Raw genomic sequence first — 24,285 nt, forward strand, 5'->3', positions numbered from 1 at the left:
ACAAAATTGGTTTTCTTTATGTCTTTGCTCCATTCTCGTTACACGATAACGAGCAAAGAGGGGCAGCTGTAATACCAATTATTGCCTGGGCCCGCATGCAGAAATAATAAACCAAAACAGAAAGTAAAAAAAAACAAATAAAGAGTCCAACATTTAAAGGTCCATTTACACGGCCCAATATCTTCAACTTAACTACCCAATTACAGGCCCAAAACCTAGGTTTTACCCTAGCCCGATTTTAGTATGGCTCAAAGCAAATGTTCAGAAACAGCAACCCTAACCGCATATTGCTCAGCACCTCCAGCGGACTCCAGGTGACGCACGATTCGGAACCGGCCTCCTCCACGCGCGCCGTTCCCTTACGTACACCTGCAAATACGGACTAGAAGAGTCCAGCAGAGAAAAAATGTGTAAAATAACAATATGTTTCGGTCTATAAAGGCCGCTTTTGTATTTGAAAACTGGGAAGAAAGAGGGACGAAATAAAGTAAAAGAGAAAATATTAAAGGTGAAATTGCGTCTCCGTTATTGTTACTTGTTCTATTTATCATTTATTTTTATAAACAATAATAAAAAAAGAAGATTTTCAAAGAAAATCGGATTTTGAAAGGTTTTAAAATTTTTCTTTTCGATTTCTTTTCGAGTCCTGGATTCTTTTTCTCTGTTTTTCTTAAAAGAAAGAGAAAATATTACTTGGTGTCGTCGCGGTGTACCCTTTTCCGTTGCGATCAGAGACAGGGACATCAGCTGAGGCCATGGGAGGGCCTTGGTTGGCGGCGGCGGCGGCATGGGAAAAAGAAACCCTACCAAAGGGTTTCTCTGGTATCTTTTGTAAAAAAAGGGAAAAATGAATTTTTTAAGGAAATTTTTGTTTTATAACGGTTGCAAAACGGCGTCGTTTAGGTCCTGTTTCAGTGGCCCCAAAACGGCACCGTATAGGGCCATATCCGCATGCGTGACCCGACCCACCTAAGGATCCGCGTGTTTTTGTTAGTGGGGGTATTTGCGCAATTAGTCCCTCCACTTTCGTAGCGTTCTCAATATAGTTTAATTTTTATATTTAATTTTTGCCACAAAATTTCTTTCCTGTTTCAATTCGGTCCGTAGACCATGTGCATGGGTCTCGCTAAAATGACGTTGTTGTACCAGTGTGGGGATATTTCCCTTTGGGTCCTCCTTTTGTGTTGCACATTGGGATTTGGTCCCTTGTTGTGTTTTCTTTAAATTCGGCCCCTTAAACTCCGTTTATTTTCAATTTAATCTTTGATATATCGTTTTAAGTTTTTTTTTGTTTTTTTATATTATTAATATTGTTATTACATCATTATTATTATATATTTATTATTATTATTATTATTATCATTATTATTTCTATACACACGCATATTTTTATAATATATATGCATTTTTTATAATATATATATATACTCATACACTATTCAAAATTGTTATAAATAGATCTTACGGATATTTTTTATATACATATTTTCATATTTTACTAATATATTATACTTATACTTTTTTTGTAAATACATGTCCATATGCATACATTCTTATAATATGTATATACGTACATTTTTATTTACTCTAAATTTTTATAAATATATATATATATATTTTTGCATATGTCATTTGTTATGTACATATTATACTTATATATATACATATTTTAAATATATACATATACGTATTTTCATGATTTACCAATATATATACTAATACATTTTTAATTTTGTAAATATATACACATATACATACTTTTATTTTTTATCTTATTTTCATAATTTTCACATACATATATATATACATACATATTTTCTTAGAAATTATTATAAGTTTTTTTGTTTTATATATTTCATTTTTTCCTTTTTTATATGTATACTTATATATGTTTTAATATATGCATATACATATTTTCAAATTTTACTTATGTATCATACTTATATATACATATTTTGTAAACACATATACATATATAATTTAAATTAAAGTATGTGTTTCATGTTGTATATTAACATTTTATCATGCTTTTAAAAAAATGTGCTTGATTTCATCAAAGCATTAAAATCATTTTTGTTCTAAGGCTTTCAAGATAATGCGATCTTGATATTTGGGATTTTCGAGAAGATTAAGCCCTAACGTATTGGGTTCCAATTTTCCATGTTAAACCTAAATAATCGAGCATAGCTTTTTCAAAACGCATAAATGTAAAGATTATTTTCAGGAATTTAACTTGTTGTGTCCTAACGTATTGGGCATAACATATTGCTTTCTCGAGATGAAGATTTTCTTATAAAATAAAGGCGATATTCAAAGTTTGGGGATTTTGAGAAATCGTACTCTAACGTATTGGGTCTCGATTTCTTCGTCTGACTTAAACAATTGATTATCCTTTTCAGATTTCATCATTTGAGTTTCTTTTAAAATCTTTTTAAATTTTTTACACCAAGACATTAAACAATCAGTTCGATACCGATTTTGGGCGTTACAAGGGTGCTAACCCTTCCTCGTGCGTAACTGACTCCCGAACCTATTTTCTCAAAGTTCGTAGACCTAAAATCGTTTTCAAGGTGAACTGATCACACCTTAATAAAAGATTGGTGGCGACTCCAATTTTTTTAAGTCGACGATTGTCTTTTTTCAAAAAAAAAGGTTTCGACACGTATGATGCAATGCAATGAAATGAATGCAAAAAAAAGGCGTCAATTCTGATTCAATTCCATTTAGAAAACTTTACTAGAAAATAATTTTTTTTACATACAATGGGCTACAAATAAGGCTTTGCCCTAATACTCAAAACTCTAATCTTCCTAAGTAACGAGGCTAACTCTTGCCCTCGATCTGATTTCAATTCATACTTCACACTTAGCGTATCGGCCTGCATTGCCAAAGTCTGTAGGTGATCAGCTACCTCTCGAATCTGAAGTACGACTTCTCCCATAATGTGATCCCTGTTTCTAACTTGATTTTGAAAGTAGTAAAGCTGCTCATTATGATGATCTTCGTTTGCTTCCAAGTACTCGATCCAGATCTCACAATTTTGCAATGTCGTTTCTAACTCTTCTATTCTTTTTTCATTTCTTCAATCCTGTTCAAGCTCGTTCTCAAATCTATCGCAGAATCCTGATTTCGATATTGACGAAGAGATCTTTCTAACTCGGCCACTCTATCCTTTAGTTTGCCTTTTTCCTTTCGGTTCTCTAACAAACTCTTCTCTAAAGCCTCATTTCGTGTCTGAACCTCTTGGAATTTTCTTTCCCATCTATCGACCTTGTTCTTTTCTTTTCGAATCTCTTTACGCCACTGTTCTGAAGTTTTTCCCAACCCAGCAATTCTCTTTGAAAGTCCCAGCTTCTTATAATCTATCTTCAAGCTATCGAAATCCTCCTCAGCTTTATTTTTTCCTTTTCTTAATTTCTCGACCTCAAGTTTCTGAACATCCATGTCTAATCTCAAGTTCATCTTTTCTTCTTCCATTTGTTCTATCTTCTTTTCTAATTCTATATTTCTTCTTTCAAAATCTTGTCTTATGATTTCTAGCTCAGAAAGGACAACCCGCAAATGTTCCTCTATTAACTAACTGTTTCCCTGACTTGGCTTGGGGATATTATCATTGATCATCCTAACCCACCATTCATTATGCTCAGGAGTTTTCATTGGACTCACAGCTAATCTCTTCATTCGGCGAGTCTGGTTCCATGCATTGGACATCTCTCGAATATTCTTTTTGTAACCATCGCCCTTGTATGAGAATTCACACTCAGTTATTCCCTGGGTTGCGGGTATAAATTGCCTTGACCTATACTACCTGAGTACTAGCAATGGAGCATAATCAACAGCTCTCCAAATCCCAAGCAGAGGATCTAAATCAAAATCATTGCATCGATGCAGGATCTCATCCGGAAGCACCAAGAAGCTCTCCACTCGATGTCCTCTTCCTGAAGATTCTAAAGAATTGCCATCCATTTCTCCTCTAAGATGTCATCCCTCATTGGTGTAGCTACTATCTCTTTCAGTGGTGAATAGTTTTCAGAGAAGACCCGATACGAAACCCTATCAACCTTACAAAAGTGACTGTGGAGCCATACGAGTAGGAGCTGTGCACATCCAATGAATCTACCCTCACCCTCTTTCCGGCATGCATTCAATGACCTGAAGGTTTCTGCCAAAATCGTCGGGACTGTTGTAACTCTCTTATCAAGACGGTCGAATAAATCAGTGACTGCTTCACCAACGTGCCCTAAAGCTTTAGGGAATACAACTAAGCATTATATACTCAAAGAAAAGACATCCACCCTCTTCTTAATATTTGGGTGTGCTAGAATTAGATCATTCAATCTCTTCTAGGGAATGCACTTGGTATCCCCTTTTTGCTTGATTCGGGCTGCAACCCACTGTTCGTTTATCCCAATTATATTCATCAGCTTCTTCAAAAAGGTCGGTACCTTTACAACTCTCGAGTAGGCTCTGTCTACTTGAATCTTCGAACACCAAAGTAAAGCCATGTATTCTTCTATTATAGGTACCAAATCGACCTTCCCAAATGTGAAGCAACTGTAAGCAGGATTCCAAACTGGGTGAGAGCCGAAACAGGTGCTTGTCTATCTTCATATCAAGCAGATAAGGCAAATCACTATAATTAGAGTAGAATAGTTGTTTAACCTTATCGTTCCACTAATCCCAGATTTCCTTCAACTCTTGCAAATTGTTTTGAGTTACGCTAATACGGGTAAAGTCCTATAGCCAAACTATCACCTTTCTCGCGCTGTGTTGTTTCGGACCAAGTTCGGACAGCTGCATTATCCTCCACCTTATCAAGAAACCCTTTTTCCATGATAAGCTTTCTATCTAGCAGCTGAATATGAACCAACGCTTTTTATAATGAAATGCCATGTAGTTGAAATGCCATGCAATAAAAGTAAGGCAAAAAATGTCAGTATCATGTATAAACATAGAGTCCAATACAATCAAGAAATAACAAAACACTTATTCAGGTATCTATTAGGGTTCAGTGTGGTTTTGCCTAGGGTGAGTTCCTAAGGTTCACTACTTGAAGTTTGGATTCTCAGGGAAAGGTACCTGAACCAGCCGATTCCTCGATCTTCACCCATTATAGGCTCATGCAGACCGAGTTCGATTCAAGGGAATACATTTCCTTATGACTATACGGAGATGAAAATCTCACGAAGGCATAGGTACAGATGTATCCTGAAAGCTATCCACTATCCTATACGGAGGTGAAAACCTCACTAAGGAATAGTTTCCCACTCCCACTTAAAGGGGTAAAATCGTCCAACTCATGTAATACGAAATGCAAATACACTAACGGACATAAACCAACCAACCAAGCACACTATACTGAGATTGGATGCAAAGGGGATATTACGAATTTCAAAACAAATTTTGATTTTTTGACCATAAGATAAAATTTAATCAATTTGTGGCTCGACTCTCTTAAAATCAGCCCCTAGTGGAGTCACCAAGCTGTCGAAACCACTTTTTGGAAACAAAAATAGAGTCGACTTAAAAAATGAAAATTGGAGTCGCCACCGATCTTTTATTGGGGTGTGATCGGATCACCTTAAAAATGATTTTGGCTTACGAGTTTCGGAAAAAAATGGGTTCAGGAGTCAGTTACGTACGAGGAAGGATTAACACCCTCGTAACACCCAAAATTGGTACTGAATTGTTTATTTAATGTCTTAAAGTCGAATGTCAAAAATTTGAAAATTTTAAAAACAATTCCCCTTTTAGTAATGATATATTTTTAAATATTTGTATAAATTTGAACATATGTAGAAAGGCCTTCTCATCCTGAGGCAACGAAATGTCATATCCCGTAAGTTAGGATGCAACATTTGAATTCCTGAGCATAAGCTAACCTTTAAAAACCTTTATTGAAACTTTGTGTATTTGAGAACTAAAAACGTGCTTAGCCGTTTTAGTTTGAAGGGAAAATCGAAACCTTGTAGGTTAGGGTACGATTTCTCATCTTCCCAAAGACGACATATTGTAAACTTCATTTTCTCCTTTTTTACGAATTTGGATTAAAGCAAAAGTTTAATGCAATATTAAAAATGATGTAAATTTGGTTTATTCAAAATGAAATGATCAATTTTTGGCAAATAAATCAGAAATTTTAACTACGATGTAATGTTCGAATCGAAAAGCAAATGTATGAACATGGAACAATATACATGGGTAGACTACCATACAAATATGAATATACAAACTCAAATGCACATAATAGTTTTAAACTCAAAATAATACATGAAACAAATTAAACCCAATACCAACTAAATAGTACATGAAATCAAGCAAAGTGAAGCAAGTAATAAGCTAAAAAACCAAAGATACAAATCAATTCAAAATAAAATGAACACATGAAACAATTAAAATAAATCAATTTAAAAAATCATTTAAAATTACATGTAAACATTTTAACACATAAAATGTGTAAACATAATATACAAAATATTTAAGTAAAAGATGTGTAAAGAAGAATTAGAAGGTATATTATATAGAAAAATGATAACAAAGTAATTTAAAAAATAATGAGTATAATTCAAAATAAATAATATATATATATATATAGATGGAATTTAAAACAACGCATGAATTGAAACAAATAATATATATGAATATATAATTTAATACAAATAAATCCACGATTTGGAATGAATAGAGTAATTTACAATAAAAAATATATAATAAATGTGGAATAATAATACATAATAAATTTAAAAATTTTGATGATAATTTAAAAATAATAATAATACTTGATAAATTCAAAATAATAATATATGTTAACTTTAAATAAAAATACATGATAAACCTAAAATAATGTTAATGATAAATTTAGAATAATAAGATATTATAATATTAAAATAGTATTGATAATAAACTTAAAAATAAATTAAACTTAAACATAAAAAGAATGTTAGATTTAAAAATAAATATATCTAAAAATAATAGAAAAATGAGTTTTAAATGAATAAAAATCAAGTACATTAAATTAAATAAGTATGGATTAAATTGTATTTCATTCAAAATGAAAAGAAAAAAATGAAAATAAAGTAGAATTGAGGACCAAAAAGGCACGTGCGAATAACATGGGGACTAAAGAGGAAAATATCCCCAGCCCCAAAACGCTATGTTTCAGCATGGACCAAATTGAAACAAACAATGAAATATGTGGCAAAATTTAAGAAACATAAAAGGATCAATTTAAGCATGTTACAAAAGCATGGGAACCAATTGCGCAAATAAACCATTGAGACAAGACGCACGGATCCTTCTCTCGGGTTGGGTCACCACGTGGATCATTGCCAAAACGGCACCATTTTGAAATCATTAGCATAGGTCTCAAAGGGCGCCGTTGTTCAGTCCCTATAAAGCCAAAATTGAATCATAGTAGCCACTTTTTACAAATGGCAAACCCTAGCCGCAACACTCGAAAAACAAAATGCCCTATTTAGCCCTTCCCTGAGACTCAGATTATTTGAGGAGGTGATGATTCAACTATTAGGTAAGTCTCTAGACCCTTAACTCTTCCCTTTTTCTCTTTTTTTATACGATTAACAAAAAAAACAGAAAAGAAAAGTCAGAGAAAAATTGAAGAAAAGAAAAGTATGAAAATCACCTTTTGAAAACTGCTTTTTTATTTCTTTCGTATTTTTTCACTGATTTTGTATCCCCCCTTTTATAATCAAGTCTGCTTTTTATAGCAGATAATGGAAAAAGAAAAATGTAAAAAATCTAATTTTAAATGCATTATCTGCTTGTTGCCTTTGATTTGTGATTTTTCTGATTTTCTTGCCATTTTTCCCTGCCCGTGCTGTTTGTTGCCATTTTTGTTGTGCAGGTACAAGCTCGGAGGGGGCGCACGCGCACGGAGGCTCGGTACACGCGGAGGGCAAGAGCGGCGCTTGGATCTTCTAGGGTTTCTGTTTCGTGGTCTAAGGCTAGGCATTGGGCCTCTGTAATTGGGCCACTGTTTATTGGGTTTTAGATTGGGTCTTGGTGTATATTAAATTTGGGCTTGTAATCGGGTTTGAGTTTGGGCTGGCAATTTTCATGTAATTGGACTGTATTTGGACTTTGAATTTTTATTTGGTATTTGGTTTTAGTTATTTATATACGGGCCGAGCAAATTGTGCCGATTACAACAGTTTTCCAATTTTCCCAAACACTTCAAAACAAAATTTACACTATTTACTTTAGTTCTTTACTTACATATTACCCCTTTTTTCTGTATTTGTTGAATGATTGTACCACAAGATTCTATCTTAGTTTTTCAAACACTTCAAAACAAATTCTATTTACAAATTCTTTTTTTTTTTTGCTCAGTCAATATTCATTTTATTATTGAAAAAAGCAACTGCAGAAATAGCAGTGCAGAAAGTCCAAAATTAGGACAATAACCAAACAACACAACGCCATTAATAGATTCTACTATTAAAATCCTTAAGATAAAGCTAAAAAATTGTAAGTTGTAACACAAAACTTAAATGTAAAAGAAAAGTATGTGTATATATATTAAGTGTATGCAAAAGAATAGAATGTGTATGCCATTCAAATCCTAAAGTAATCACAAATAAAGCTTTACCCGATAATCACTGCTAAGAAAAAGTGATACTAGATATGCAATTTGTTGATTTAATGTAAGTATAATGTTGAAAGTCTATTAAATGTTACAATGATCAAACAATTTTCATAATGTTCCAAAGACTAAACAAGGATGTTTCATAAGTAAGATATTTGTTATTATTTAACATCATTTTCTTCTTTTTTGCTAAGTCTAAATATAGTTTAGTGTTTCATCTACGTGATTTCATATTTTGGATAATTTGAAAGTTTATTGCAGTGTTGCGGCGCAATATATTACATGTTGCGGTGTTACGTAACGGTTTCAGACCGTAAAAGTCGTGATGTGGTTCTCTCGTCACGTTGCACCAATATTGCGTTGTGGAGACCTTCAAAACCGTTATGATGCGGCCATTACACTGCATTGTGACTGCAATTTAATACCATGACACTAAGATGATCGTTGAAGGGCTTTGCTGTATTCATGAAAAGGGCTATGTTGATTGCGATATCAAACCAGAAAATGTTTTGGTTTATCGTTCTAATTAGTAATTTGAAGATTACTGATTTTGGGTTAGCCAAAGAACCTGGAGAAAGAGATGAAGATGCAATAGTGTCGCCTTACAGTCGAGATACTCTGAATTATATGTCTCCGGCATCTGTGATGAACGGTAAAATCAGTGCTGCTATGGATATATGGTCACTAGGATGCGTGATTGCTGAGATGTGTGGTGAACCGCCTTTAGAAGGGATGGCGATGAAAGCACCAGATATAATTCCTAAGCATATTTCAATGGCCGGTAAAGATTTCTCGATGAGATGCTTTATTAGGGATCCCATTCAAAGATGGACTGCTAAGAAGCTGCTAACTCATGAATTTCTATGTTCCAATTATTCACAAAACAGAATTCTTCTTACACATCTTTTGATGCATCAAAATCGACAATGTCCAGTCGTCAATCGTCACTGATTGCCTATTTTCCGGTAAAGGAGTCTGATTTGCTGTACTGTTCTAACTGTAGTAACCAAAATTTGTTCAATTCTAGATTGGATATTGAGTTATTTTGATCGATTTCAGCTCGTTCAAATATATACCGATTATGTTATCTTTTAGTATATGATTTGAATATATATAAATAATTAACAAAGTGCGAGTAATGTTTGTCATACGCATGTTTGACTCTATATATACTGTTTAACTGTTGAAACTTTTACTGGTGGCTTAAACTATATAGTCAATATAAAACATTTGACTACAAAATGATTCCAATTGCTTTCCTTAAAAGTAATACATACATATAAATATACGTACGTGTGTGTGTGCGTGTCAAAGCGAGCATGAGATTTAATTCTTCATCTATACAAACATCCTCTATATGTTGGGCTCCAGTAATCTGAAGCAGTGTTTTCATGGTAAACTTTTGGGGTACAAGATATTGGAACTAAACATAAACCTCTGCTCCTTAGATCAACCTTAATATCTCCTTTCTGCTCTTTTATATCCAAGCTGCCCCATGGATCCTAGGATATGATCACCGCGAACATAATTAATACATATAAAATTAACTTTACTACCATATTTCTATAGAACTTTTCTTATTAATTACCTTATGAGAGTTGGGCTTCATGTAAGGATTACTCAGTAACTGAAAAAGAACACAAATTAACAAATAAAAGCTTATTAGCATCTTGTAAACATACATAATGGTAACTGCAAACTCATCAAACACGGAGTATTTAAATAAAAAAAAGATACTCGGATTCCATGTGGTGTTTACTTTCCATATATTGAAAGTTTTAGAAAAGAAAAATTGAGGCGACTTTCACCTGCACTTGTTCTTGTAGAAAGTTGATGTATCCAATTGCTTCTAGTAAAACAGAGGCCGTATCAGTCTGAAAGTCAGTCAGCCAACAAAATGGATCATGTTAAATCAAATTTACAAAATAGTATAAAAAAGAGAAGATATAATTGGATGTCAGGCTCACTAGAAAACAAGCTTATTTTTAGTGCTATCACTACCTTTCCAAATGGCGACACAATTTGTTGAAGTGCTGTTATCCTGTCTCCTAGCTTCACTTTTGGGGCGTGCATCTATATAAAAACTTAATCCAGTCAGTTAATTTCTCACCCGTAATTATAAGCAAGGCTTTTTTTTTCTTTTTAAAAAAAAGATATTTAATATTTTTAAATTTGTTTTTATATATACTTCAAAGATGCATCGTACAAATGACTTTGTTTTTCTAATTAGTTTTTGTTTCATTTCGAAAATTAGGTTATATATATTGTTTAATTTGTGTACCTTTACAGATGAAGATGCAGAATTTTCCAGCTTAGGCTTTTTCAACACTGTAGTACTGTCGGACGTTTCTTCACCTCTTTTCTTTTTTCCCTCGTTTGCAATCCCTTGTGTTCTACCGTTTCTGGTCCTTGTCTGCATTTGTTTGTATTCTTAACGATTAATGTGAAATTTTTCACAGTTAACAAACAAAAATAAGGTAATAAATAAAAGAAGTAAGGTTGATAAATATGATTAAACTTAATTATATATATACCTGCAGAGAATTTGCAGCTTGGAGCCCTTGTTTCTTGCAATCTGATAAATTCAAGGGACTAATAAAACTGGGCTTTGATGATGCATGGATGTCAATCAAAGGCTTGCTTAATCTGCAATAAGTAATGTTACTTGTGCATGGAAAATGAGACATGGATCCATAAAAGTTGTCAGCTTCCGTTGATATTGAACTGTTAATAGGGCTGTTGTGAATATGATACCCATTGCTATTGTTACCAGCCTTGAAAGCCCTTCGAAAATAGGAACTTGGAGCTTCCATATCTAGAGTTTGGGTCTCCATTTTCACATCATGATGATGATTACCATTTCCATAACATGATAGAAAAATTGGGTTTTTGACCGTTGCCATTCCACAAAAGGCAGCAGGCGGCTGCAAAGAGGTCGGATCTTGGGATGATGATTTTGGATTAATAAACTGTGGGGGGTTGACTTGAGGGTCTGGTGGTGCTATGGACCAGTGGCTGACCATGTTGGACAACTTGGTTAACCTTTCACTTTCGCTTGAGCTTTGTTGATTATTATCAGTGCTACTGGAATCGAACCCCTCGTTCATGTTTTTGATAAAATTGTTGAAAACTGAGGAGTTTGAGAATTCCCAATTGCCATCTATTTTCTTTAAGTAGTCACAAGCAGGTTCAAATATTCCAGCTGCTGATGAGTTACTCTTTGACGATATTGCCTCTAATAGGTTGTTTCCTATATCTGCGCCGTTGCTCCCAACATTTCTGCCGAAAACAATCCAATGTCAATTAAGTGCTAAATAAAATAGTCAAATAAACAAATCAAACATGTTATGTGATTTCATTTGCAGACTTTCGAAAAGTAATCAACGAAGAGATGATTTAGTTTGTCTTAATTACCTTTTGAGACAGTAATTAAGACCTAAAAGCATAGTATTATGAGTTCTTTGTAAGTAAATGTTCAGATAAAGGAAGCAAGCAAACAGAAAAATGCTTCAATTCCAAGTTTAATTCAATTGAATATACGATTATTTTTAAGAAGGGGATCAAAAAAGTCGCGATTCGGTTTTCAAAATCTGTAACTTTGGAATATATGGTGCAAATTGCAGCAAACAAAAATTACTTACGATAAAACATGGCTCCAAAGATGATTATCGGAACCATGCTCTCCATTAATCAATTCATTGGACGGATCAGGATCCACAGTTGGTTGTTCAACAAGTTGACGCCTAGTGCCGCTACCGCCCCCGGACAACTCATCAACGCTAGTTAACACTGAATGAATGGAAGCATTAGTCAAGGAAGTAGAGATGGAAAGTACATCATCCTGATCACAGTTACGAGTATTGGAATTAGGGTTTTGATGATGATGCCAAGAACTAGGGTTTGTAGTCCATGAAGAAAGAGAGCTTGCGTGGTGGAGATCCCACCAATTGTGCAGTGTAGGCGAGGTGGAACTGCATTCCTCAGCCATATCTCCAGTGGGGGTGTCCGTTTATTGTTTTTTCTTTGCTTTGGTGAGATTTTGGCGGATTTAAAGACTATGTTTATTGTTGGTACTGAAGGGGCGTGGGATAATGGCCTTTATAAGATTTAAGATGGATGGATCAATAATACGGGGAGACAATAAACAATGCAACGTGAGTTTTCCACTATGTAGTTCGTGGACAATTATTATATTATTCATCTATTCCTGCCCTTCAAGAACTTTGCTTTTCCCCCACCTAATTTAAACAAATTTTCTCCATTACAGATGTTTTAATTATATCCACACGATATGAATACGATATATAAAAATAATTTAAATTCGACATTAATACACAAATGTTTTAAATTTTATATAATACAAATTATTAATATATTATAATTATGTAATTATAAATTATACTAAAATATATGAATTCTCAAGTTTAATGCATTAATCTATTCCTCTCTTTCTTTGATCTGTTTCAGTTATTATTATATTAGTAGATAAGGTTGAACTGCTTGCAAGACACCACCATTGGTTATAAAAAAGAAAACTCGTACTTGTATTTGAATTTGAAACTCAAACATTTAAAATCTTTTTTGTCACTGAAAATTGATGAATTTTAGACGACGGGATGATTGCACTATTTAACAATTTGGTAGCACATATTATGGTTACAACTAGCAATCATACACGGTTTCATATGATCCTTCTGTATTCGAAACATGATTTAGCTTGACATTAGTCCCTCTTCACTAGTCCTAAGCTAATCACTGAAACAGCTTTTGTTTTTTCTCGAAAATAACGATTTTATTGGACCATAAAAATAATGGGATCACAGTTGGTTTAAACAAAATTAACGAAACACTTTTATAACGTAAAAAATATCTTTTTCAAAGAACATTTGAGTCAAACAATTTGAGTTCCAACAAATTGATTAACTGAATTAGAATATGTCCTTTTACCACTTCTGACTACAATACTTTGTTTTTATAAAACCTAATCGTATAAGATTCAGTATTACATCGAAAAGCTTAATTCAATAAATTTATATTATAATTTTTTTGAAAGAAAACGAATAAATTTGAAATTCAAATATATAAAAGAGGAATAGATTTCAAATTCAGATATCAACGTTTCATAATTATTTTTTAAAGAAAGCTTCATTATTTTGTATTTAATTAGTTTTAATATTACGTGCATTGCATGTAAAATTGTTGAATTTAACTTTTAATTAATTTGTAAATAATATATTTTAATTATTGTTGCCTAGATTAATAATGATAATTTCTCTTAGGTTTATTTTTAAAAAGGTAAAACTAATAATAGTTGATGAGGAAAGATATTTAAACTAAATTAATAAACATTTTTAATAATAATGGTTAGAAAACAATTATTGAAAATATGATTTTCTTTTTCAAAACAAACACAACATTTTCACTTACACCAAATAATAGATAGATAAAAAACAATTTTAATAGCACTAAACTTATAGAAAAATTAAAAATATATCATAATATCATATTACCTCATCATCATTGTTGTTCAAATATGATTTGATATTTACTTATTTGAATAATCTTTTTTTATAATTCTAAATTACTAATTAAATATCTCCATCTTTTATTGATAATTTTTTTATACGCTACTTGATTACATGCCTAATTATCGAATGTTATTTATAAAGCTAATATTATATTTTAATGAGTATAAAACTCTTATATTAATTAAATGATAATAAGATAAGTTCTATTCAAGTAATAATTTTAATTTACATCAATAACCACAATTTGAAAAGAAATGAACACAGTTTTTAAGTCAAATTATTTTAATAGTTATACTTAAATGATAATTATAATTATCACATTTTTTATATTTCATACTTAAAGTTTCATTTAACTAATAATTCTATTTTAAAATTAATAAAATTTTTAATTAATAAATAATTATTTTAAAATTAATTTAATAATATGATGAAAAAAGATACTGCCGTCAATTCAAATATTTTCTCAAAAACATATATTTTATATATATTATAGATAAATAGATAAGATAATCATCATTGAGTACATAAAAGTTATTCTACAACCCCGTGAAACAAAAGGGTGTCATTACTGTAGTTAGCCAAGTATAACCAAGCTAGGTTATGCGCCGCTTGGTTTCCTCCTACCTCCATGAAAGAACCGAGAGGAAACGCCGGAAGGAAATCTGCGCATCATTGATGAAAATTCCAACTGGAGAGTTTAGACATATCCATCTGCCGTCGTTGAAGCTTCCAAATAGTACACAAATAATCACTTCAGACTCCACCTCTTTGGAACCCGAATTAATGATTAAATAAATTGATCAGAGAGAAGTCAATGGCTTAATAGTGAACTAGTCAGTTAAACTTTCTTTTTAGCTGTACACAATTAACTATTTCAGCCAAATTAATTTTTATAACCTCTTTTATGAAAAAAAATGACAGTAAAGAACTTCGTTTTAGATGAGAATTCCATAGTCGTCATTTCTTACGTTGTTGAAAGGACCACGATTTGTAGTGGAAATTTGACATTGATTAAAAAATTATAGAGAAATCATACACCAAGTAAAATTATTAATTATTAAGGTCGTGACTCGTGACCTAAACCAGGTCAACAACAAAGAACAACTAACAATTATATCCTTGTTTTTTTTTTTCTACTTTTCGTAAGCTTTTAGTATGTAATATGTATGTAAAAAATGTAAAACAAGCAAACATAACCACAAATCGCTTTTTCACTTATCTAAATAAATCATGCACAATATTACTTTATATTATTTATTTTGTAGACTTTTATTGTTTTAATTTTTAATATTACCATCACAAACTATAATAAATGAGAATAACTATATTAAGATTATTCTAAAAGTTAAAAGGATTTTAATTACTAATAAAACAATGTAATATAATAAACCTTTTAAAAACATGTAATTGTTAGTATACCCTCATTCACACCTAATATACTCCCTAACTCAACTTTTAACTCCGACAAATTTGTTTAAAAGATGAAAATAATTGAATAATTAGAAAAAGAAACTAAGAAAATTGAAATCCGTTTAACATTATTGGGGACAATCATAAGAGCCAATGGTGAGAGTATAACCTCAAATAGACAAGAAATTCTTTTTCCTCTTGTCGATATTTAAACAAGAACTTAAAAAAATTTTGAAAGACAATTTAAAATTGAAAAAAAACCAAAATTTTTTAAATTGAAAAAAAGTCAAATAAAAAATGAATACTATTACAATATTTTCGTTTGCCAACCTGAAATCTAGATATAACTCGGGTTATCAACCCGCAACTCTAGTTTGGGCCCCATCAAGTGGATACATTAAGGGCTCAAAGGGAAGGCTCGCAGGGAGAGTTCACTAGCCTAGTTTGCATGCCCCTGGGTACTCACAAGCAGAGAGCTTGAAGCCAAATGAGTGAACTGGTGAACACTCAAACCATCGAATACGTCTTAAGTCTAGGACAACATATGGGTCGACATGCATGGAGCCTATCTAGGGCGTCACTTCCATGAACAGTAACCATGTCATATAAATACCCAACTCTCCTCACGAAGAGGACACACAAAAAAATACTCAACAATTTGGTGCGGTGAGCGTGGACAGACTTCTGACCAACAGATTTTCTTTCAGTTTGAAAAACCAGAATGGCTCACCCAAATGAAAATTACCCGATTAACTTTTCATCTAAATAAACTAGAGCTTCAGGTTCAAGTGGTCAACACATCGAGACAGATTTGTTTATCGATTAGTTTTATGACCCGTCGAAAAATTTGGGTAATGTGACTTACGCAAGAGCTTCGAACACATTTGACTTAAAATTTCCTTCTGGCCAAGGGTTACCATTTTCTTCTGGTCAAGAAGTTTCACAACAATAGTTCTTGGCTCTTCAAAAACATATGAGGTTGATGAAGCATCAGATGGCCCTAATGAATGTGAGATTTGAGTAAGAACAAACATTTCATCAGGAACTCTTAAAGCAGAATGAAGAGCTCAGGAGAAAGGTACAATCTGACATCTCTACTATTCATGATAATGTGGCCATACAGGAGGAAGGACCACGCATGCATGCAAAGGAATGACAGAGTGAGATAGATGCATTGCGTCAAGATGTGAGGGCTTCGCATCTTAAGTCTTAGGACATGGATTGGCTTTTTTGTTCCAATAATCCTTTGGCTCCAAAGGTAGTAGTAATAGGTTTACTAGCTCATTTCAAGGTCCTGAAGGACATGTTTGAAGGAAGGAGGGATCCGCGAGCTCATCTTAGGTAGTATAATGACTACATGAATGTGTTGGGTACTTCAAATCCCACGAAGTGCAAGGCTATCTCCATAACACTTAAGGGAAGTGCGAAGGATTGGTACTTGTCTCTATCGCAAGGGTCTTTTTGAAGTTTTTCTTAGTTAGGTTAGATGTTTTTGGAGCAACTCAGAGCACACAGGACAATATGAGCACTCTCATGGGTTTAATGTTTGTGAAGTAGAGGGAAGGAGAGTCCTTGCAAGACTACGTAAAACATTTCTACACAATAACATTGAACACAAAGAACTTTGAGGATCAATGGGCTATTGCTGCTTTTATAGGAGTACTGCACGAGCATGTACAATATTTCTTCATTAACAATAGGCCCCAAAGTTTGGCGAATTTGGATGAGCGGGCTCACATGTTTGTAGAAGAGGAAGAGATAAAAAGAGCAGTATGCGGCATAGCCCAGATGGAAGATAGGCAATTCAGAAACAGAGACGAGGCTAACAACAGACAAGGGCCACCTCATCAGTCTTTGCATGTACAAAATGGGAGGCAGTAGAGGAGCATAATCAGAAAAGAAACCACATAGGGTGTATCAAAGAGCCCAACCAGAGCGCATGATGAGGTACATCCCCTATGGTAATTTTGAAGCCTATACCCCCTGAATGCTAGTCGTGCTTATATTCTGAATCAGGTGAAGAGCTTGGGTATCCTCTCCTCCCTTTCCCCTATGAGGCAAAGTGCAAGATGGTCAAAGTCGAGAGACAGGTGTGTTTTCTGTAATGATAGGGGACACAAGACTGAAGAATGTTTTTCTTTAAAAGACGTTATTAAAGAAGCAGTGAGAAATGATGAGCTAGTTACTACCCAATAGGGCCAAACTTCACGTGTTGAGGCCAAGGGTTAGTAGAATGTAAGAGGTACGATACACGTAATTTTGAGCACAAATGAAGACTAGACGACATCCAATGCAAAGAGGAAGGCTCACATAAGAAGCATAATGTCAATTAATACACTCAAAATATTGTGTCAGCCAGGGAAGTAGAATGTTGATTTTAGTAACAAGGATGAAGAGTTGGTGTGTAATGAAGAAGGAAATGATCCAATGGTTGTTTCTGCAGTGATTTTGGGTTTTGAGGTCATGAGAATGCTTGTGGACAGTGGAAGCGTGGTTGAGGTATTAACATGGGAAGCTACCAAAAGATAGGGTTAAAGGAGGAAGCATTGAGAGGTCAAGCCTGTTGTACGGTTCTACGAACCACCCTATCGAAGTGAAGGGTTGCATTACTTTGCCAGTTACCTTAGGAGATGGTAAGCATACTACAATGAAGTATGTCAAATTTTTTATAGTGGATCACCCTATGGCTTACAATGCTATCTCCGGATGACCCATTATGAGGATGGCAAAGATGATGGTGGCAACATTTTGTATGATGATAAAATTCCTTACGCGAACGGGAGTAAGGAACATGTTGTTAGATCAAAGAACAGCTAGGAAATGCCATATGCTTTCAGTGAAGTAAACAAGCGAGCAGGTTCAACAAGGGCAGAGTTCGCAACAAAAGTGAGGAATGCATAAAAAAGCCAGATGCAATAAAAGTCATGGAAGCTTTACAATTATTTATGATGATAAAGGCAGAGTGGTTAAAATTTCATCCACATTGGCAAGTGAAGAAAAATATAGTTTAATGTAGTGCTTAAGGGCAAATGCTGATGTTTTTACTTGGTTAGCCGTAGATATACGAGAAGTGGATCCTCAAGTGATTGTTCATAGGTTGAATGTCTTTCTCGAAGTTAAGCTAGTGAAACAGAAGAGAAGAATATTTGCTCCACAGGTTGTTAAAGCCGTGAGACAAGATGTTGGAAAGTTGTTATCATTACAGTTCATTAGGGAGGCTGAGTATCCTTACTGGGTTTCAAACATTGTAATGGTGAAGAAGGCTAATGGGAAGTGGAGAATGTGCATCAACTTCACCAATCTTAACAAAGCCTTCCTTAAGGATAACTTTCCCCTACCTTCGATTGATAGGTTGGTCGATGCATCCTTAGACAATAAATTCATGAGTTTTACGGACGCTTTCTCTAGATATAATCAGATAGCCATGGCCTCAGAAGACCAGGAGAAGACAATTTTTATTACCGAGGAAGGGTTATTCTGCTACCTTGTTTTGCCTTTTGGTTTGAAAAATGCAGACGTGACCTACCAAAGGCTGGTGAAAAAAATTTTAAGGAGCAATTTGGGTGAAGCGTTAAGATATATGATGATGATATGCTAGTAAAGGGTTCTACTCTCAGCAAACATGTGCAGAATTTGACTAAAGTGGTTGTTGTGTTGCAAGCTTATAACATGACATTAAATCTAGAAAAATATGCTTTCGGTGTGAAAGCTAGTAAATTTTTGGGTTTCATGATCTCAGAAAGAGGAGTTGAGGCAAACCCAGAAAAGATTCGTGCCATCCTAGACATGCCCCATCCAAAGCCGATAAAGGATGCGCAGCGTTTGACAGGAAGAGTGGTTACACTTAGTAGGTTTATGTCACAAATGGCAGATAAATGATTACCTTTCTTTAAAGCCTTGCACACTACTTTTTCATGGATCAAAGAATGTCTGGTGACCTTTGAAAGCTAAAGTTACACCTCATGTCCCCATCGCTCTTGATGTCACCACAAGTGGGAGAAACCCTTTACCTTTATTTGGCTACCTCATAGGAAACGATTCTAGCTATCTTTGTTAGAGCAGAAGATGTTCACCAGTTCTCAGTGTACTACGTTAGTAAGGTGCTATAGAATGGCGAGCTAAAGTACTCGAAAAATGAAAATTTTATTTTTGCTCTGATTGTTGCAGCTCATAAATTGTGTCCCTACTTCTAGGCCCATCCTGATGTCGCAATGAAAAATCAACCTATAAAATATATATTGTCTAAAGCTAACACATTAGGAAGGATGACAAAGTAGAGCATTGAGTTAGTTGAGTTTGGTGTGGAGTATGCACTGAGAACTATAATAAATGGGCAAATACTAACTAATTTTATTGTTGAATGTTTTTTTGAGAAGCCTATTAGTCAATTAGGAGGATGTAAACGTGGCTGATAGCTTAAAAAGGTGGTTAGTCTATGTTGACAGTTCTACAACAAAGACAAGATCAGGAGCAGGGGTAGTCCTAGTTGATACTAGCGAGAATGAGTGACAGTAGGGCTATTTTTTGGTTTTCAAACATCCAACAATGCAATGGAATATGAAGCTCTAAGAGCAGGATTACAATTAGCTCACCAACTTAGGACGAGGGACTTTGTCGTGCATACGAGCTTCTAGTTAGTGGAAAAATAGATGAGTGGTGAATATGAGGTGAAGGAGTTAGTTTTGAAGAAGTATCATTCAATTTCAACACAACTGCTCGCAAGATTTGACAAAATACAAGTGAAGCAACTCTTAAGAAAGGATAACACGCGTGTAAATGCTTTATCTAAGTTGGCGTCCTCGATTGTCATTGAATAAAAAGGAAAAATTTTGTTGGAATATAGAGACACCCTAAGCTACAACATCCCACAAAATTTTAGCTTAGATCAAGAGGAGACGTAGATTACTTTAATAAGTCGTACTTTACAAGAAGAGGAAAGTCATATGGACAAGTGATAACTCTTGAAAATAGTTATATTTCATGCCTTTAGACCTAGTTAAATGTTTGTACTTGGTACACTTAGTGGCATTTTAAGACATTTTATTTGTATTTTTATAATTTACATTAGGATCTTGGACTATTTTTACATGTTCGATACTTTTAATTGCATGTGGAAGGGTTGTGTTTGGTGGTTTGGTAGGTGTAGAATATGGAGAAAGAAATAGAGTGAAGGTTTGCATGGTAAAAGGTTGGATAGGTTGCCATCTTGTATGCTGTGGCAATTCAAGAAGATGACCGGGTCAACATTCATTGCTTACTAGTTTCAGCCCAACTCTACTTGTAATAGAAAGACGTGCCTAAAAAGATGAGAATCTGTCATGGTTAAAGGATAAGTTAAATTCGATGGGACAAAATATTCAGGTATGTTATCTAAAGAATGTATGTATTAACTAAAAGTTCTTCTGAATTAATTTTTGCTAGTGAATAAAATAATGTGAGGTTTGTGATAACATAATTAGTTAAAGAAATGATAATAAGAATGGTAAAGATGCCTATGTGTGACGATTACAGTCGAAATGAACACGATGATCTTTTCTGGATATTCTATATATTCTTTTATCCTCAGAGATATGTGTATAATTGTTCAGTTCTGATAGAGTTCTTATGTTGTGAGAATGTTAGCTAACTATGATGTTAGACGAAAGCCCTGTTGGTTTGGTTGGTTTATGACCGGTTATTGTTCAGTTTTGCATGCATATTTAGAAAGTGTATTGTTTTGCTACGATAAAATTCCAGAGCTGAAATGTGGTGATTCTGGTATCTAGACTTTTCTGATTTTTGTGCAAGGAATTGTCATCAGCAAGGGTATAAATAATGAGAGCATAAGCTTAAAATTGTATGATGGAATTTAGTGTAGAGATCCGTAGGCAACAATTGAGGGTAGTGGCTAAGTAGAGACGAAAAGGGGAGACCGAAGGCAGTCCCTCTCAGCCATCACATGACGTTGTGTTACTGGATTGAGGATTTATTTGGCGACAACCATCTTCCTAAGTTCTTCCATTATTTCTTATTCTGTTCTCTGTGAATTAATTTGATCAAAAAGATGTTGGATGTTATTACAAACTTGAATTTTAATTGTTGACCCATGAGCTAAATCTTATAGGGTTGGGATTACAAGATGAAAACTTTTATTTTCTTTAATGGTTGAAGCATTTTTTTAATCTACTGTTTCATTCAATTGTTTTTATTTTCTAAATGTGTATGTTTGTATTCTCTAGACATAGATGAATGTGCAGCATGTTCATAAACTGAATCAAATTCTAAAAAGGTTGGATTAGTTGGACCAAAATTGAATGATAGAAGTGAGTATTTGACTGAATACTCACAGCAGACTGTAGACATAGAGCAACATTTGTATAGAATGAAGAAAAAATAGTGCAGGGTATCGTGATAAGGCCTACAGATAAAGGCCAGATAACTTGAGACCTTGCTCTTGACAGAAGTGGGCCACTTTAGGTCCCTTCTGAGCAGTAGATTAAGTAAAATTGTGTTGAGGAATTACTAAAAGTAAGGGCAGATTCTTAGTAGTCCCAACCATCCAAATCAACATCGTAGGACTTCAATCCGTTGTCGCAGCATCTTTGTCATAGCATTCTTAGTTATTTATTTATTCCCTCATGTTTTATTGACGTAATTATTCTTGTAATTTCCATTGCATTTTTATTCTTGCTTTGCCTTAGCATTTTCCAATATTTGTCAGTATACATTTTGCACTCATCCTTATTATTTTAATTTATCACTGTGCACTTAACTCGAGTTTGCCATAACATTAATCATTATCATAACTTCACCATTTCTGTACCTAAACTGATCCCTGTGGAGACGATATCACTTATCACTTTATTACTTGATTCGGCGTGTATACTTGCACAAATCGCATATCATATTCACACGTGACAAGTTTTTGGTGCCGTTGCTGAAGATCTGCAATTTGATGTAATTTGGTTTGGTTATTTTACTTAATTCCATTAGTTTTTATTTAACTTAGTTATAATCAATTTCTACAGATTTGTCATCAGTGCATGAGAAGAGACATTCCTGTTAACAAAGAATATCCTTTTGACGTAGAGATCAAAAGAACTTTATGAAGAAGGCGGAAAGAACTACGAAAAATGGTTAGGAACGGGAATGATCCTGGACTCAATGATAATCTGAATGGTCAAGATGCTAATCCTCATGTTCGTCGGGTGATACTTGGTATGAATGATAATTTGAATGGGCAAGGCACTAATCCTCATGTTCGTGGGGTGATAGATGACAGAGATAGACCAATCCGAGAACATTTTGTGTAAATTTTGGATGACCAAAATGCAGGGATAGTCAGACCACAAATACATGCACAATAGTTTGAGCTGAAATTGGTAATGTTTTAGATGTTACAAAGAGTAGGACAGTTTGGTGGACTACCCACTAAAGATCCAAGATTACTTTTACGACTTTTTCTAGAGGTTTATGACTCGTTTAGGCAGTAGGGTGTGCTTGATGACACTCTGCGACTTAAACTATTTCCATATTCTTTAACAGATCGAGTGAGAGAATAACTAAATGCTTTGCCATCGAGAATAGTGGCATCATGGAGTGATCCCCTAATATGAATGCCAAGATTAGAAATGACATCATATCTTTTCAGCAATTGGAGGATGTAACACTATATGTACCTTGGGAAAGATTCAAAGATTTAATTCAAAAATGTCCGATGCATGGATTCCAACACTGGACTCAGATGGAGATATTCTATAATGGGTTGAATGCGCATATGAGGATGGTAGTTTATGCTTTGGGCAATGGTACTTTGTTGGATAAATCTTATAATAAAGCATATGAGATTTTGGAAAAGATTGCCAAAAATAATTATTAGTATCCTACCACAAGAGTTGGGACGGGCAAGAGAGCTGCTGGTACTATGGGGCTGGATGCAATCAATATGTTGATAGTCCAAGTATCTTATTTGGCTAATATGATTAAAACAATGAAAACCCTATTGCAGTCCAACAATTAAAATCACCTGAACTATCGTGTGTTTATTGTGGTGAAGACCATGTGTTTAATCCAAAATCTGTGTGCTACATGGGTAATTTCGACTGGAATAATAACCCCTATTCCAACATGTATAATCTTGGGTGAAAGTATCATCCAAACTTTAGTTGGTATAATCAAGGTGTGGGGAATTTCACCAATACGGCAAGACAATACGCCATTAATGTATCGCCTAGTTATTCTCAACTTATGTCGTGGCCAAAAATCATCAAGGTTAGGCATCGATTTCAACATCGTCATTTATTGAAACTGTATTGAAGGAATATATGGCCAAGAATGATGCTACAATTCAGAGTCAGACTGTGTCTCTCCCAACTCTTAAGACTCAAGTGGGGCAAATAGTGAACGCTTTGAATTCGAGACCATAAGGGGAATTGCCTAGTGATACCGAGAATTCAAGATCACAATGGAAGGAGCAGTGCAAGACCATCACTTATAGAAGCGAAACTCAACTTGATGACATTGCTCAAGATGCTACGACAGAAAAGGAAAACTTGAATAACAACCAGGTAAAGATCCCAGAGTCATCTAAAGAATATACTAAATTTGAAAAGGGTAAGCAGCAAAATGTTGTTGCACAACTAGATCATGTTATCAACAAGAATGTCACGACAAAATAATATCAGCAATCTGAAGGACGGCCACCTTTGCCTTTTCCTCAGTGATTTCATAATTCTGAGCAAGATATTTAGTTCAAAATATTTT

General features: G+C 34.1%; 1 protein-coding gene and 1 non-coding gene across 4 annotated transcripts; both read right to left on the minus strand.

The window, feature by feature from the left end:
• Positions 1 to 9,834: 9,834 nt before the first annotated feature.
• On the minus strand, positions 9,835 to 12,671 carry LOC105794374 (transcription factor bHLH111). Of its 3 annotated transcripts, none has more exons than XM_012623529.2 (7): positions 12,247 to 12,671; positions 11,140 to 11,884; positions 10,887 to 11,018; positions 10,607 to 10,678; positions 10,414 to 10,479; positions 10,194 to 10,232; positions 9,835 to 10,107 (listed from the first exon to the last, which is right to left on the minus strand). In XM_012623529.2, exons 1-7 carry the CDS (start codon positions 12,591 to 12,593, stop codon positions 9,940 to 9,942), a joined length of 1,569 nt encoding a protein of 522 aa, XP_012478983.1. In that variant the 5' UTR covers positions 12,594 to 12,671; the 3' UTR covers positions 9,835 to 9,939. The 3 variants fall into 3 exon arrangements, with proteins under 3 accessions (XP_012478983.1, XP_052484359.1, XP_052484358.1); XM_052628399.1 differs by having other exon boundaries at positions 9,997 to 10,107; positions 10,414 to 10,451; XM_052628398.1 differs by having other exon boundaries at positions 9,997 to 10,107; positions 10,414 to 10,454.
• A 10,472-nt stretch (positions 12,672 to 23,143) lies between these two features.
• Positions 23,144 to 23,250, minus strand: LOC128040280 (small nucleolar RNA R71). The gene has a single exon (XR_008194936.1). It is a non-coding gene; the product is annotated as a small nucleolar RNA R71 (small nucleolar RNA).
• Positions 23,251 to 24,285: the final 1,035 nt, after the last annotated feature.

This window comes from Gossypium raimondii, chromosome 3 (genome assembly GCF_025698545.1).
Source record: "Gossypium raimondii isolate GPD5lz chromosome 3, ASM2569854v1, whole genome shotgun sequence".
In the NCBI taxonomy this organism is placed as follows: Eukaryota; Viridiplantae; Streptophyta; class Magnoliopsida; order Malvales; family Malvaceae; genus Gossypium; species Gossypium raimondii.

What these genes read in the sequence shown, in the direction of transcription:
- LOC105794374 (XM_012623529.2), bottom strand. Translation starts at nt 12,593, where the DNA reads ATGGCTGAGGAATGCAGTTCCACCTCGCCTACACTGCACAATTGGTGG. An exon ending in TTCTACAAGAACAAGTGCAG is followed by an intron (nt 10,233 to 10,413) that starts GTGAAAGTCGCC and finishes GTTCTTTTTCAG; the next exon opens with TTACTGAGTAATCCTTACAT. An exon ending in TGAAGCCCAACTCTCATAAG is followed by an intron (nt 10,108 to 10,193) that starts GTAATTAATAAG and finishes ATCATATCCTAG; the next exon opens with GATCCATGGGGCAGCTTGGA.